The sequence below is a fragment of the Leopardus geoffroyi genome, chromosome C1, assembly GCF_018350155.1.
Source record: "Leopardus geoffroyi isolate Oge1 chromosome C1, O.geoffroyi_Oge1_pat1.0, whole genome shotgun sequence".
In the NCBI taxonomy this organism is placed as follows: domain Eukaryota; kingdom Metazoa; phylum Chordata; class Mammalia; order Carnivora; family Felidae; genus Leopardus; species Leopardus geoffroyi.
Genome location: NC_059328.1, coordinates 129242788 through 129259717, shown reverse-complemented (window position 1 = coordinate 129259717; position 16930 = coordinate 129242788). Strand labels below are relative to the sequence as shown.

Sequence of the window (16930 nt, the reverse complement as noted above, 5' to 3'; positions counted from 1 at the left end):
TAACCCGTTATTAGGTGACAATGTGAAAACTGCTTTGCACTGGGAAACTGGGGTTCATGTTCTTTTTATGCCCTGCCCCCTAAAGGGGCCAGAAATGGCCTTTCTTAGGCTTTGGAGCTTTTATGGACTTTTGTGGCAGAAGCAAAGCAGGATGAGGTGGTCAGCTAAAGTAGTCATGACAGCGTGCCAGGGCATGGAACGGGTCTGGGGACTGGAAGGCCAGCTGAGAACCGATCAGGTCAAGGCCGTGTGGCAGCAACTGCTGAATGCCAAGGGCAGGTTGTGGGCAGACTGCTAGAGGTACACGATGTTACAGAGTGGCTGTTGAGAAAAATTCTTGACATAACAAGAAAATTATGATTTAAAGACATACTGTCAAGAAAGAAAAGGTACAACTTAGGGGAGGTCCAAGTTGTAGCCATTTAAAGCTTAAAAACCTGAATAGGCACATAAATTGGGGAGTATCCCCTTTGCTTCTAGAGATTTTTTCACAAGGATTAACAATTGTTTAAGATGGCAATTCACACAACTGATTTATCAATACTTCATAATTGCTATAATAATTTTTGTGGCTGTTGTGAAGCTTTCAAATAAATGCACCCTAATTTTGACCTGAGTGCATTTTTTGGGAGATAAGTAGAGGTTCAAAGTCCAGACACAGTAGATTCATTTAAGGCAAATCCTCTAATAAGTGTTTACTCTCTAAAGTGGAAAATAACTAGTGTAAGTTGAATTTCTTTTTGCGGAGAGGGTTCTCTTTTATAAGTTATCATTCTGGATGATGGATCCATTACAGAATTGTCTAAGCTGTATGTTTCTCTATAGAGTACTTGAAAAGAAGATTCTGAAGACTTGGCAGTGTATGAAATTTGCCTTCTGAAACCTCAGGTAACAGAAGATGCAGTTGATTAGAGTTTTGTTTGACATTCCAGGAGATGGGAGTGTGAAAAGTGACAGGAAACAAGTCTACATCAGGGATCCCTTTAAAAACCAAGACAGGGGCGCCTGGGTGGCGCAGTCGGTTAAGCGTCCGACTTCAGCCAGGTCACGATCTCGCGGTCCGTGAGTTCGAGCCCCGCATCAGGCTCTGGGCTGATGGCTCAGAGCCTGGAGCCTGTTTCCGATTCTGTGTCTCCCTCTCTCTCTGCCCCTCCCCCGTTCATGCTCTGTCTCTCTCTGTCCCAAAAATAAATAAACGTTGAAAAAAAATTTAAAAAAAAAATAAATAAATAAAAAATAAAAACCAAGACAAACAAGAATGTGTTCCTAGTATGTACCCATATTCAACCTTAATCTCCTATATCTTTGACAACAGCAGCCGTAAGATGAAGAGAAATCAGCATTAGAATGATAATTTCATTCATAAGGCAAGCATTCACTCACTGTCATTCATGAAGCTTTCCACACTAAGAGACTGAAAGTAGACCCAGGCTTCTTTGAGCAAGAATATCAACAAGTGAGGATTCTCTCGCTGACTCTCCACTGTCCGCATCATTGATGGATGTTTTGTATACTCTCCAGATGTGGAGAGGCAGATGGTAATAATAATCATAATCATAGTCTTAATCAAAATTATAATAGCAACTACAATTTATTGAGCTCTTAATTTATGTCAGGTACCAAGGTATGCACTGTATATAAACTCTCTAATTCCTACCAAAAACTCCCAGAAAAAAACAGGTACTATTTCTACTCTCCTGATAGAGGTAAGAAAAACAGACTTGGAGAGTTTACAGATTTGGCAGAAATGGCAGAGTTAGGAACTGGCAGAACCTTGGCCAACATTAAGCCTGTTAGACTCTGGGAGTCTGAGCCCGTACAACAGATTCATGAACATATGTGTAGATACATGTTATCAACTGAGGAATTTGGATAGAAAGAGCTAGACAACACTAAAAAATAAAAGCGAAGCCTAAGGATAAACACTTCGTTTTGCTAATCTCTTTCTATGTTAGTGGGATTTTGCTACATCCACTGTGCCCTATTGTAGCTTCTCTGATGGTTTGATCCATTGGATGGCAGTCAGCCACTTGGACATCACTACCACCCTCAGTGAATGAGCGCCCAACCTGTTATTTGGCAGGTAAGGGTAGCCAGGACGAGGAGAAGTGCAGCTGTGAGAGACGTGATCTGCCTTTGTGTGCAGAGGCCCACATGTATTTTAATCAGTAATTCCAAACTCTGTTTACATATACATTTAAGAAAAGGCAACCCGCTAAAGAGATACTGAATTATCTGTCTCACAAAGAGTTCACAGGCTTCAGAAAAAGCGGAAATGCACCTTGAACTCAGGCAAAATTCAACTCATATCATCATGATTCCCTTTCTTTTTTGCCTCCTCTTTTTGTGTGGCACCTTCTTTGTCCGCGTTTGCTTCAGAGTTACTTATTTTATCTACAGGGCAGGAAAATGCAGCAAGAGTACCCGGATACACAATCTTTGAACAGATCCAATACTATTCCAAATTCTTAGGGAAGAAAGCTGACTGGCCCTGTTCCGGTAAGGTGCCCACCCCAGAACAATTCACTACCTAGACTTGTTTTTTGAGAGCTTTGCCTGAATTAAGTTAAACTGCAGCATTTCCTCCTGACTGGAAGTGTCAGTGAACAAGAATAACCTTGTCTAGAAAATGGAAGCATCTCTAAAATTTCTGGATACTCCTGCTACTAGGGTCTCCAGGGTCTCCAAGCCTGGGTATCTCCAAAGGATGCTACAATCCCTAACCCTCACTGGCAATTCTACAGAAAATGTTCACAACTCGCCACTCTTGCTCCTGTGGTTCTGGCAAGAACTCAGTTATGTGAGAGCAAAATGAAACAGTACATTTGGCATGTCCCCCATAATATCCCCATGGGACAAGTTGGCAGACTTGCATATTAAAAAAAAGCTCTTTATACCTGAGGAGATCAAAAGGGAAGGTACAAAAGGAACAGTTAAGGTAGAGTAGTAGTTGTATGCCTGGCAAGACTTAGAGCATGGGGTTTTTCTCAGTCTTATACCCTTCTTTCTCTCCCGCCAACTGTTTTCTCTATTGCCCTGCAATGGGTTCCTGAATTCTTTATTTTCTCTACTCTGTCAACAGTTATTACAATTATAAGGAAAACTACTCCTTCCATTTTTTATTGTGATTCCAAGCAGCATTTAAAAATTGCTTAAGATTTAGGAAAGAAGATTTTAGACTGGTAGGCAAAGTATTCAGATTCAGTAATGTTAGGTTACTATTGAATTAATGAGCATGATTATCTTATTTTCTGTAAAAAGGAGACTGAACAAATGTACCACACAATTTTGTTCCTCTGGGACTTATTAAAATACATGGGCATTTAACTTCTGCAAGATAGTAATGCTGCATGACAATGTCATCCTGACAGGAACACTAAACATCTCTATGAGAATACTCGGCAGATTTCTTAATGCTTAATCACAATTATTGTTACCTAATTAAAATGTGCTTTGGAATATGAACTGAAGGAAAAACTAGTAAAATAAGAGAATAAAAAAAATCAATGTGCTTTTTCTTACATTAGAAACCAGAGAGAAAATGCAGTAGGAGATCTTTGCTGATCCAGCAAAAGCTCTGGGTATGTGATATATGATGATGTTGCTAGGCATTTATATTTCAGGTCAATAAAAAAGTAATCATTGAGGAAAGTGTAGTAACCTTGGTTCGTGTAATAATGTTAAAATATAACTTTCATACACTTTTGATTTTCTGCCCATATGCAAGATTTTGTCTAAGCCTAAAAGTACGCTTTAAGAAATACATTCCACAGCAAGCTGTGCCATAGCATCAGGCTTTTACCTAATTAAATAATACTTTGATATTTTCAATAAGCCAAGAAGATAACATGGTATTTTTGAGAATGCCTAAGAGAATGAAAGTCCCATGACCCTTTTAGGATCAGTGACTAATGAATGGCTATTTTCCTAGCGACAACACTTGGCATGAGGTTAAGTCATTTGGTTGTATTTTTGCATGTGCTCTATTGCATAAAAGTACATTGTACAGGCCCCTGGTGCTGTGAAATTTATTCCATCAGCACACAGGTTGACCAGACAGATGCTTTAGGCATACTAAGAAGATTTCTTTAAGTATCATTACATGACCTACCTCCAATTTGCATGCAGCCCAGTTGCCGAGGACCCAGCTGTAGCAGGGCGTCACTGGGCAGGTTTTCTGCTGGGTAAGCTCTGTGGGGCATGGCCGTCCTTCTCCTTGAGTTGGCATAATGATAAATCGAGTCCGGCTCATTCGACCTAAAAGGATAAGGAAGGTGTTAGCTTTTTGTTTACAGGCTGGCTTAGAAAGTGAATTAAAAGACAGAATGTTGCCTTCCATACGTAAGTCTTCATTAAAATATACTGAACTTTGTCATGTCTGGCTCTCAGTTTTTCTGCTATTTTAATTTAGGTTCCTATGGGCATGCAGGGTCTATGAAGTCTGCATAATGATTAAGGTTCTGTAGTTCTGTCTGCCTTCTACTTCTTTAGTTTTTCCAACTCCAAACTATATTGTTGCCCAAATAGACTGATCCTATAAACATTGGTGGAATGTTAATTAATTCAACAAATATTTATTAAGCTCCAGTATGATCCAGGCATCCTATGTGCCAGGGATACAGTGATGAAATTGATGTAGCTTCTGCCCTTTTAGACCTTGTACTTTAGGCCAAGATTAGAAATATTAAAAATAGAGTTGCATCTTTCTTGTTAGGTTCTAAATTAGCAGGTAGGGTAAAAATTTGCACACAACCCAAATTACCTTAGAAAATTCCTTAGGAAGGTGCCACCCCAAGATCTCCAGAGTATCTCTCAATTAATTCAACATGGATAATTTTCCTACAGTTTAGAGCCAAATTCTTTTTTAACTGAGTACAAGATTAAGTTGTTGGCTTGTGTCAAGGAGGCATGAGGTTTGAAAAATATGTTCAAATATGTTTCATTTAATAAAAAAATAAAATTGGTTAATGGGAACAGCCAAGAAAGAGCAGGGCTCCCATGTCATTTTAAGGCCACTTATGGGCATCAGGTCATAAGTCTGTTGAAGGGGGAGAGTGGACAGAATGTAAATGTCTGTGTTTTTCTCTTGCTCTTTCCCGGACTCACTCCTGTCCTTACTCTTCTTTGTTGATGAGGTACTATTGTGTGGATAGTTATCTGTGACTATGATGTCCTTCCACTGTTGTTATAAAGTTAACTGTATAATTGTATTTGTGATAAACAACAACAACAACAACAACAACAACAACAACAAAACCCAGGGTTCTCTGAGAGCATGTTATGGGGATATATGCCAGTCTGGGAAGGAATCAGAGAACATTTCCATGAGCAGCTGACCTTTAAGTAGAAATCTGAAGGAGTCAGCCAGACAGGATATACAGAAAGTGTCTCATGCTGAAGAAAGGGCATGTGAAGAAGTCATGAGATGCAAAGTAGCAAAACCTGTCTGAAGAACTGACAGAAAGCCAAAGTGGCTGGAACAGGGGGAACCAGAAGAAGAATAGGCTATTTAAATGGGGTCTTTTAGTCAATGCCAAAGATTCTAGAATTATAGGTTAAGAAAAAGGGAAAACTAGGGGGTGCCTGGGTGGCTCAGTCCATAGAGCATCTGACTGTGACTTCAGCTCAGGTCCTGAGAGCCATCCAGCTTCGGGCTTCATGCTAAGCTGCTTAAGATTTTCTCTCTCTCCTCCTCCACCCCTCCCTTTCTAAAATAATAATAATAATAATAATAATAATAATAATAATAATAATAAAATGGAAAGCAAGTGATGACTTCAACACAGAATTCACCTGAAAGCCCTGGATAGGAATAATTCTCAGATGCTCTCAAGTTTGGAGACAAGTAAGAGTGACTCACCTTTCAGTGGACTAGACCTCTTACTGGCCACCAGAATATTATTGATTTTGTAGTAAACCAATTTGGTCTGAGAAGACCTTTTGAAGAAAACTAGGAAGTTCTAATCACTGTATTCTCTATGCCTTCAGGCTTCGGCTTCTGTCCTTAACACGGTATTTCATACACATTAAGTACTAACTGAATATTTGTACAATTCATATTTTCATAAATTATCTATGTGGTATCTGAAAATGTGTGATGATATGTCAACACAATTGTTGACCAGGTACCATATACAAGGCACTATTCTAAATACTTACATAGTGAAGAATCATAACAACCCTCAAGGAAAATTCTATTATTTCCCATATTGTGGGTAAGGAAAATGAGGTAGAGTTTCAGTCAGATGTCTAAGGTCAAAAAACTAGTAAGCTGCAGAACAGGATTCAAACCCAGGAAGTTTTGCTCCAGAGGTTACTGTATTAGCCCTGAGGTGAGAGAGCAAGAAGAACTACTTACCACTGCCTTTTATGCAAAAGATAAAAGGAACTTTGGATGACAGTAAACCTTGAGTCAACAATAACCTGTGCTTGGTGAATAACAGAATCTACCCATTCTTCTTGGGTGCTGAGTTCCTATGTAGAATGCATTTTTGAAATGATGTTCTACCCAGCATCACTCAAATCAAGTAATACCATTTGGACATCATTTGTATGAAATGTTGTCTCTACTTGGTGAATACATTTGGTATTTTACATTAATTCTTGCTTAAATACTCTTCAGTTTTATAATAATCTTTACGTGTATTCTCTTGACCTAAATGCCTACTACCCTAAATGTCATTATAATTCCATTCTGTTCCATAAATTGTTGTAAGAATAATAACAGTGCAGTGTTGCCTTTATCACAGCTAAAGAGGCTCTATTTCATTTTAACCAAATAATTTCAAATTTGTTCTTGAATTGATGACATGCAGATGGCCATTACTTTAGAACCGTTTCATTTATTTCTATTAAAGTGATATACCTTTTGCTGGGCATAGAGGTATGTGTGTGTGCGGGGGGACCTAAAGTATTCAACAGAAAAAAAAATGATGCTATTATTTTCTGAAATAATCAAGTCTTAAAACCATTCATTGTAAGCACAGCCGTATGATTTCTCTGCCTTTTGTTATCCTAATGGAAAAATAAGATTTTCAAACAGTGCCAGTTACTACCAAGAACATTTTAAAATCAAAGAGTATATAATAATCCTACATTTTGAAGTATACTGTCATGTTTAAAAGGCGAGTATTAAAGTTCAATGAGAAAAAATATTGCTAATGAAAGCATGAGTGTGTAAAAGGTTTCTGTGGGTACTTGATATCTTTCATTAAGTTTCTTTTTTAAGTCAGGGATTTGGGTTGTATAAATTAAATAATCAGAGAAATTGCCCCTCAAATTAAGCACTCTTTCACACATCCTGAAGTTGTAAGTATTAAATTTAGCTACATGGAATACAGACGGTATCAACAAGGAGGCCTGCCATCTCCAGTGGTGGTAGTCTAAACTTGCCTGGGATTCCAAACATCAGAATGGATGGAATATTCAATTAAGCAACATTTCTCAACACTGTTTGTTCCAAAATGAACCCTAAAATGAAACTCTTGAAGAAATGGTTTTGGTGATAGTGAATTTTCATGTGGGGGGGGGGGGGTGGGGAGTGAAAATGTGGCCAAATTAAAGATGTTTAAAGTTACGATGTGATATAGTATATAAGAGAAAGAGAATTTTAAAATAGTGGATGTATGGTGAAAAGAAACCTGGACTTGGCATCAAAATTCTCCAGTTGGAAACAGTTCTCTCAAATTAACAGCTTGTAAATGATGTGAGCGCATGGAAGTATTTTAACTCCTCTGAGCATGAATTTCCTCTTCTGTAAAATATACAAAAAGTCCTTATTATCTGAGGATAACTCATGCTGAGGAAAATGCCACTTAAAAATGCATCTGTTTAAATAGGAATCAAATTATTTTTAATAAATAATAAAAGTCTAAATGGGACTTTTTCTGGAACTGAAAAGTATGCAAGTAGTTTTATTTGATCTACTGTCAACTACCGTGTAGATGATGATGGCGACCCTGCGATCATGAGAACAAATGATAAATCAGCTACTGATACTTCTTATATAATGTGGTGATTACCCTATAAAAGATGCATTGTTTCATGACTGGCTTTTGTAGTTTGATCATCATAATCTTTGGCTTTCACCTCACTTTTCACCAGTTTTCTCAAGAACTCCAGTTTATCTTTGGTGTACGGACTATTGCATTTTGTATCCCTTTGTTCTGGGTACATACTCTGTTTTCAGCTAGAGACTGACCAACGAATACTCTGATGCAGTGACACAACATGTATCAGTGGAGAAAGGTCATTGGTTGGAGGATGGCTTCATAAATAAATGGTCAGTTCGTTCATGAATATTTTGATATTATAAAGGGACTGGCTTCCTTCAGAACTCACAATTATGCTGATTCAGGTGAAAAATACTGAGATGATGAAGATTCCTTAGAGTCACCTCATGTTGGTTATATCAATCAAAAAATATCATATAAGCCACCTTAACAATGTATCAAAAATAGAGTAGGTGGTTGTTGAAACTTCTTTTTTTAACCATCTGTTTTAACAACGCCTATTTCATATCCATTCCTAGAATTGGCCCTGGCTGCTTCTACCTGTATTCTATGGGGATTATGACATGAAATGGGTATAACTATGAAACTCCTACTAATGTTTCAGCCTGGTCCCAACTCACTAAACCCCTTCCACTCTAGCTTGGATTCCTTCTGCCCTCAGAGTAAGAGTGAAGGTCGCTACTGTGCATATCTTGATGCTTCAAATCTGAAAATGGGGCAATTTTCTTGGACACTCTGTTGCACTCCTCTTGTTTGGGTTTATGTTCTTAAATAGTATTAGACATGGGACTTGGAATCTATTTGGAACCTGAATTCAATAGTAACTATAGACAGGATGCTTCATGAGCAGTACCAAGGAGATGTAGAAATAGAAATGGACTCTCTATTCATCTACTCTTCAAGCTATAAAAGAGAGAAAAGCACTGCCTTATAAAATATGTTTTCAATTTAATAAAGACCCAAATTACAGTAGGGTAAGTTTGCCAGGAATTCTCTCTAAGCCTTTTCCTCTCCTCCCTTGAGGAATTTTGGGAACTCATTAAGAGCAACAGTGAGATTGGGCCTACACTTAAATTGGCAATAATTACTTGCAATAAAGGAAAATGAATTACATGGTAAGAACTCCAGAAAAAAAAAAGCAAACAGGGAGGCATATGAGTTGTAACACACACATGTGCGTGCGCATGCGCACACATGCATGCACACACACACACACACACACACACACACACACACAGAGGCCTATATTGGAATCTGCATATAGATTTAAAGCATATGAGACCAGATTACACTCCCATTGAACTCAGCAGTCTTCAGACTTTACTCTGAGGCTCCACTGACAAAGTGGATGTAGAAAATTAAAGCAGTAAAAAGCTCTCAAAACTATTCAAATATTTCTCAATTTCTATATTCATAAAAGGAAATGGAGTCAAATGCAATGGTTCTCTGACCATACTTTCAGATACGAGGAGTCAGCCACCATGTACCTTTACAGTGGCATGCTTCAAACAACAGTTCTTCTGTGTCCCTGATACATAGTCATTGGATGAACTGAAAATTATGGTTTTGATAGCAGCTCTGGACAGTTTGAATATGACCCAGACAAACAGTGCAAAGTATGTATGTAGGGGAAAGTAGAAAAGGAAATATAAGAATAATAGAGCAATAAAGAACATACCTATTTAACCTTAAATAGTTCATTAGAGTATATGAGCAATTCATATGAACAATTCATATGAACATACCCATAAACCCTGATGCACTGTAGATGTGTAAATACAGTATTAGTGGTAGATAAAGTCACTTTGTGCATATGCCATGTTATCTGAATATTAAGAGTGGTTTGATTTCCACCATGGAATTATTTCTTTTGAATAGGATTTGACTTTTCAAGGCATATGCACAATTGTTGGCAAGGTTGGTCTTCCAGAGCTGACAAGTAACTACAAGGGGCTGACCATGGTTGGGGCTCAATGTCGCCAATCTCAAGTTGATGGTCATCCTTTCTGATATGCACCCAACAATTAGGGTACTGAGTACAATGTTTCCATTTTTAAGTATTTCCTCCTATGGATTCATTCTTAAGGTTTTGGTGCCTGCTACCTAAGGTTAGTAGTGGCTAATTCTAGCAGATGACAAAATAAATGAAAAAGAAGAAAGGGGATACTAAAAAACCTCATTAACAGCTGGTCATGCCAATCTATTAATAGTAATCACGTATGTCTCTGGCTAAGATAATTTATTGTATAATACCTTCTGTCATTACAAAAGTATCCTTTATTATAGAGGGAGGGACTAAATTACATAAGTGAATACAATCTTCTTTGATACAGAGATGATATAGAATATTCTTGCTTCATTCTTCTCCCTTCCTTATTCTGCTTGCTTTGCTCCCATTGCCCTGAGAACACCTGTTCTCCCCACTACCCTCAAATAAATCACTTCAACAAGAATCCCGATCTCAGACTCTGATTCAGACACAATTATTAATACTCTCAGTTCATAAGTTGAAGCTCAGAGAAGTTATATATATACAAAACTTTTTTTTTCTTCAAAATCACGCAGCTAGCAGGATTGGAAAAAAAGGTCTATTTTATTCCAAAAGCATGTGCTTTCCCAGGATCTCATCTGGTCCAAATCAGGTGTCAGATGCTACAGTGTAATTGTTAGGACACTTAGACAAGTCTGAGATGTGTACTTAGGCCTACCCTCTACAATAAATGTTCTACCTGCGTTCATACATTTCATATTTTCCTTTAGTAAAAAGTAATTAAAATTATAGTATTAACACCTTCCACTCTGATAGCTCTTTATTTGCTTTTGAGTACTTGTCACTAAATTTCTGAAAGCAGTGGAAACTTACTACATTGTCTAAAATGTTCAGTTGATTTCATAGGGCTCTTTATACTGCCATCTACTACTTCTCTTAACAAATATCATTTAGAGGCATATGGTTGGCTCAATTGGTAATGCATATGATTCCTGATGTCAGGGATGTGAGTTCAAGCCCCACAGGTGGTGTGAAGTCTACTTAAAAAGTGAAAACAAATATTGCTTAGATTTTTTTATCCAAATTTAAGTGTAAATATTGTTTTAAATATATACTCTGGTGGACATGGATTTGGGGTCAAGGTTCTTTATTTTTAAAAAAAATTTTAATGTTTACTTACTTTTGAGAGAGACAGAGACAGAGAGCAGAAGAGGAGCAGAGAGACAGGGAGACACAGAATCCAAAGCAGGCTCCAGGCTCTGAGCTGTGAGCATAGAGCCCGACGTGGGGCTCAAACTCACAAGCTGTGAGATCATGATCTGAGCTGAAGCTGGATGCGTAACCAACTGGGCCACCCAGGCACCCAAAGGATCAGTGTTATTTTCTAATATAACAACATGAGTAAAAATGTTGGTCCCCATCTGAAACTTAAAGACTGATCTTTGGCCTATGTTTGGCATTGTTATAAATGGAAGATAAACAGTTCTGCATTCAGAGCTATGGTGCAAGGGTTTCCCCTACAGAGGGATTGCTTGGCCTATCTGGAAATTGCTTCAGGCACCCATGTACCTGTCATCCTAGAGAACGCTCAACTTAGGTAAGATAAAGATTCCAGAAGATTTTCACAGTAAAGCAGACTAGTCCAAGCCATGACCATCTATCTGGGAGTGAGGTATGCTAAGCCAGAACCACAGGTTTAGAGATCAAGAGACGACCATGGTATCATGGATTGCAGTAGGCTTTCCAAGAATAGAAGATTAGGCACCTTTGGTATTGCTTGGCAATAAAGAGCTCCAGACTTCTCTGTTAATGCGTTCTAGCCATCTATCTTTAGTTCTACTCTCAATAATCACATTTCAGTCCCATTAAAAGCTAACAAAATTTGATGGACCACTGTAAGAACTTACATACGGCAGAAATACCCCAATAAGAAGTTCCCCATGTGACACAAGAAGAGAAGGGCAGAGAGAGTAATTTTAGCCATCCTGCAGCTACTCTGTCTGTTAGAGTCACACATTTCCTGTCAGTAATATTAGCTCCTGCAGCTATATTCCAATTAGACAAACCAGATAATATGCAACAATGTTGATTATGAAACCAGTAAATATTTACGAGGCTGAAAATTCAGAGGGACTTCTTAAAGCCCTTACTGCCCCTTTGTGTTCTTTAAAATTTTTTTTAATGTTCATTTATTTTTGAGAGAGAGACAGAGCATGAGCAGGGGAGACACAGAATCCGAAGCAGGCTTCAGGTTCTCAGCTGTCAGCACAAAGCCCAACGTGTGGCTCAAACCCACAGACTGTGAGATCATGACCTGAGCCAAAGTCAGACGCTTAAGCAACTGAGCCACCCAGGCGCCTCTGCCCTTTGTGTTCTAATCTGAGATCCATTTCTTCTGCTTATTTTTAAATATATGTATATATTAGGAGAATTTTTATAAAGTGATATAGCACCCAACACAGGGCCATATACACAACGTGAACATTTACAAGTACGGTGTCAGAGGCAAAGGGGCAAAATGGGGCTTTGGAGACACCTGAACATGGGTTCAAATCTTTCCTCCATAACAAGCTGCATGACCTTGAGCAGATTATTTAACTGCTTATCACCTCACCTGTAAAGTTATACCTGTCCTTTATAGTACTGTTGTAAAAGTTACGAAAACACTCCTGGCTCCAGTAATTGTGCCACTGATCAATACATGTTAAAAATGAAATGTTCTAACATTTCATCCATTTACAGATAAATAGTATGAGTTATGCAAAGACTAGTTCAAAGTCCTCTGACTTGCCATTAGAAGACCCGACTTGAAAACCTAGATCTTCTGGTTTCTTGTCTGGTCTTTGGTTTTCCCCGTTCTATATTTTTATAATTTAGCTTATTATTCTCTTGTCATAGGAACTAATTACTTGATATAATTTTCAATTGTTATAGCAATTGGACTGTGCCTGCTCAAGGATACCACACTGATCACATATTATACAGATACTAAAAATGAAGGTTACCAGCTTACCTTTGCTTAAAATAAAAAAAAAATGCTGGAAATCACTAAGTTGTGGTACTTTGGAGTTAACACAATATTATTTTTTCATTATAGGGAAGAGTTGACAGAAAAATTATATGCCATTTGGGAGATACAAAGTCAGGCTGGATTACATAAAATAGAAAATATAAAACTCCTATACATTGAATTAAAAATATGAAATAGGAAAAATCAGTTTGAGATTAATAATACTCTTAGAATGTTATCGGTTAAATGATAAATAATTCATGAAATGCTAAATTTAGGGAGTTCTACATTCCACTGAACTGATGAAAATTCAACAAAGAACATGACTAATCCAAATATTAAGCTATTCTATTACAAGCTTTGATCTTTGAAATCTACCTAAAAAGATCCCTTAGTGGAAGCTTAGAATCAGTCTCTGTCTAAGGTGAAATAAATTGGATTCGAACTGTTCTGACCTTGAAATCTTTAACACAATTAGAAAGTATATGCCAAGCATCAGGTGTACATTAAAGAGATAATCCAGACACTTGGAAAAGAGAGAAAGAGCTCATTTGAAAATCTCTCCCCAGATCAATGTAGTTCTGCGGGTTTGACAGCAAAGTGTGGCTCACGGGGAAGCATCTAGGACATCTAGCACACCAGCATTTGCCTGGCAGCCAGCGAATTCAGAAAGTGAGACAACTGTGTGAACTTCTGATAAAGCAGTCAGCCAAGAGCCACAGGTGCTGGAGTCAGACTCCCATGCAACTTGCTTGCCCACTTTAATGTGACTAAATAAACTATCTCCTCTCGTGACTTGTGCCCCATTGCCACCACCAGTAGGAAAAAAGGAAAGAGGCTAACAAAAGACAGCTACTGGTGTGCTGTCTCAGAAGAGACAAGGCACAGATGCTTTTCAATGATAGTTTCCAACCTCTTCAGCTCCAGAAGAGCTTATTGCTTATTGCTCTTAGGCTGTGCTGTGCGAGGATCAAGGCATGATCTAAATACACGATTCTCTCATTTTGGAAACACTTACTCTCTGCTTGTGGCAGGGGTGGGTGATGATCAGGGAACAGTGGTGCCCTAAGTGGAATCAGGGAAAAGTTTGGGGGCTGATGGGTATAATGCAACCACAAAGGCAGTCTCAGCACCATCCTGAGGGTGGGTGCTTAAAAATTCAAGGGCCATGTATCCTAGTCTTCTTTGTACTGTTCAATTTATTTATTTATTTTTTTAAGATTGAAATCAGGCACAAATTAGAAAAATGCTTATTTTTAGGTTTTTGTTTGTGGGTCCTGACATCGAGGCTGGAATATAACAGGTAGTCAAAAAATCCTTGTGAAATTGAAGAGCAGCCTACTAAAGAAAATACCAGTTATAAGAGCTATGGCACCTTGTCATTCAATTTTGACATAGATTTTGGCTCTTCAGTGGCCTTTCTTCCCTCATCCCTCACTCCCTTGCAAAACACTTGTTCTACTTATTCCCCATCACATGATCTGTTTTGATTTCATCACTGGTTTCATCCTGACCATCTGTTATTTTTGTGTTTATTTCCTTGTTTACTTGCTGTGTGTCTTGTTATCGCCATCCAATTTTTCACTGGATTCAGTGGGACTTTGAATGTCAGGGGTCTTTGCCTGGGATCTTATGTGTCTCATACACAGCGTAGCTTCAGCTTTTGGGAGAATGCCTGAAGCTCAGAAAGCATCCAGTGAGTATATACGTAAATCATAGGAATACACTTCTACAGTCCTGCCTTCAAGAACAGACATCTAAATAGCATGGTCACCATATAATTTATTTTTCACATTGTCACTGTTGACAATGAAAGAGGACGCTGTTAAGTGCCAGGATAATAGGTATAAACTTTACAAATCCTTGTTGAATACATAAAGGAACAATGGAATACATTCATATTTAGATCACTGGAGGGTTTGACAGATATCAGGATTATGGAATAATTTTTTTAAAGGTATTATTACATCTGACAATTCAGGAGATCAAGACATCTAAAGGTCAAGAAAGGATTTCCAAAAAGTCATGCTAATGGAGTTTTAGAAACTACCTAGTGGTGATTTGTAACCAGTGCTATATTGAATATCAATGTATACTATTTAGATGACTTCCAAGTGCTTTATGCAAGTTGATTTCTCCCAAGTAGTTAACATTCCTTCCCTAATCCCACTGGTACCTTAGTTCACACAATTACTTCCTTAGGAAACCTTTGATTGTTTCTCTTTGTTTATTATTCTCTGGCTTAGAAAAGGTGAATTTAAGTTCAAACTCTAATAGCCTAGAATTCTCCAATAGTGGGATTCAGATTTGGAAATGTTTTTTCATTTGTTTGTTTTTGTCTTCCTAATAGACAACCAGGGTCTGGGGAGTCCACAGCACTAACAGAACTGCTTGAAAAATTAAAGTAATACTTTAATGCTAAACTTACAAATAGGGGTCTTATTTGTCAAGGTAGTATATTAGCACGACACAGAGATCTGTCATGTTTCACTGCCTTGGTACAGTGGCAGAATTAGGACTGCCAGACAAAAATAATAATGAACGGATCTGATTCCTTTGCATTGAATACGTTCCAAGGTAATGTACCTAAGACATATGCATTTAGTTAGAGGGCCAGGAAACCAGCCACTGGCAGGGGTTGGCTGCCTTTGGGCTTGTGATCCAGCCTGCAGGCTCTTCCACTTCCAGCTTTCTTCTATGATCCAGAGCCACCTGGGCAATAACAGATATTAACTGAAATTCCTCCGATGTGCCACCTATTGTGCTCATAGGAACTGAGGGGATTCACACATGAAGAACCCAAACGGCGTTTGGCCCCTCAGACGTGCAGACATTGCAAGTGATTTGACGCATGCAAGTTAAGAGTAGTAGGGGGCAGTAGTGCAGTGATGGTAAGATGCTCCACACTCAGGGATGTGACTGAAATATACTGTATTAGAGCATAGAGAGCCTATGCACCAGTGGAGGGTGATGGGACTAGAGAGGCAGGCACAGGTGAGATCCCACAGGTCTTTGTGGACCATGCTTGCAATATAGGACCACATCCTTTCTCTACTTTTCCATGCTACCCTTTACCACCATAAGAGTCACACCTCCCAGAGACCCATGAGGACAAGACTGCAGTGCTTATAGCTGTAGAATAACCAGGCTGAGTCACTGCTGGACAGAGGAGCAACCAGTTGTTCTGACTTAATACATCATTAATGTGAAAAACATCTCTCATTTGTATGTCTTCAGCGAACTCATCAACATACAGTATTACCTATTTGCTTGTTTACTGTCTCTTGTCGCTCAGTTGCATTGTAAACTCCATGAGAAGAGGGCAAGTATCTACCTCCCCCCAGTGCTGCAATCCCCAGCACAGTGAACCAGAACTGGCACATGGGTATTTGTTTAATGAATAAATTACTCTTAAGTCAATAGGAAAACAATTGTTGAAATTTGCATTTTTTGAGAGAGAGTGCACGTGTGCACACACACCGACCCACCCACCCATGTGAGTGGGGGAGGGGCAGAGAAAGGGAGATCCAGAATCTGAAGCAGGCTCCGGGCTCTGAGCTGTTAGCACAGAGCCCGATGCTGGGCTCGAACTCACAGACTACGAGATCATGACCTGAGCCGAAGTTGGACACTTAACTGACTGAGCCACTCAGGCACCCCAGGAGCAGATTCCACACCCATTGCAAAGTCTGATGTGGGGCTTGATCTCACAACCCTTGAGATCATGACCTGAGCCTAAATCAAGAGTCAGCTGCTTAAGGAACTGAGTCATGCAGGCATCCCTCAAATTTGCAATTAAAAAAAAATTTTTAAATATTTATTTATTTTTGAAAGAGAGACAGAGCATGAGCAGGGGAGGGGCAGAGACAGAGGGGGAGACACAGAATCCGAAGCAGGCTCCAGGCTCCAAGCTGTCAG

At 38.8% G+C, this 16930-nt stretch overlaps 1 protein-coding gene across 2 annotated transcripts in view; it reads right to left on the bottom strand.

Moving 5' to 3' along the window:
* Positions 1–16930, bottom strand: part of THSD7B (thrombospondin type 1 domain containing 7B) — a 1583569-nt gene that overhangs the window by 19867 nt on the left and 1546772 nt on the right. For both annotated transcript variants that reach the window (XM_045479666.1, XM_045479668.1), the window contains one exon: positions 4112–4257. In XM_045479666.1, coding sequence (XP_045335622.1) covers positions 4112–4257 — 146 coding nt within the window. The remainder of the gene's footprint in view (positions 1–4111; positions 4258–16930) is intronic.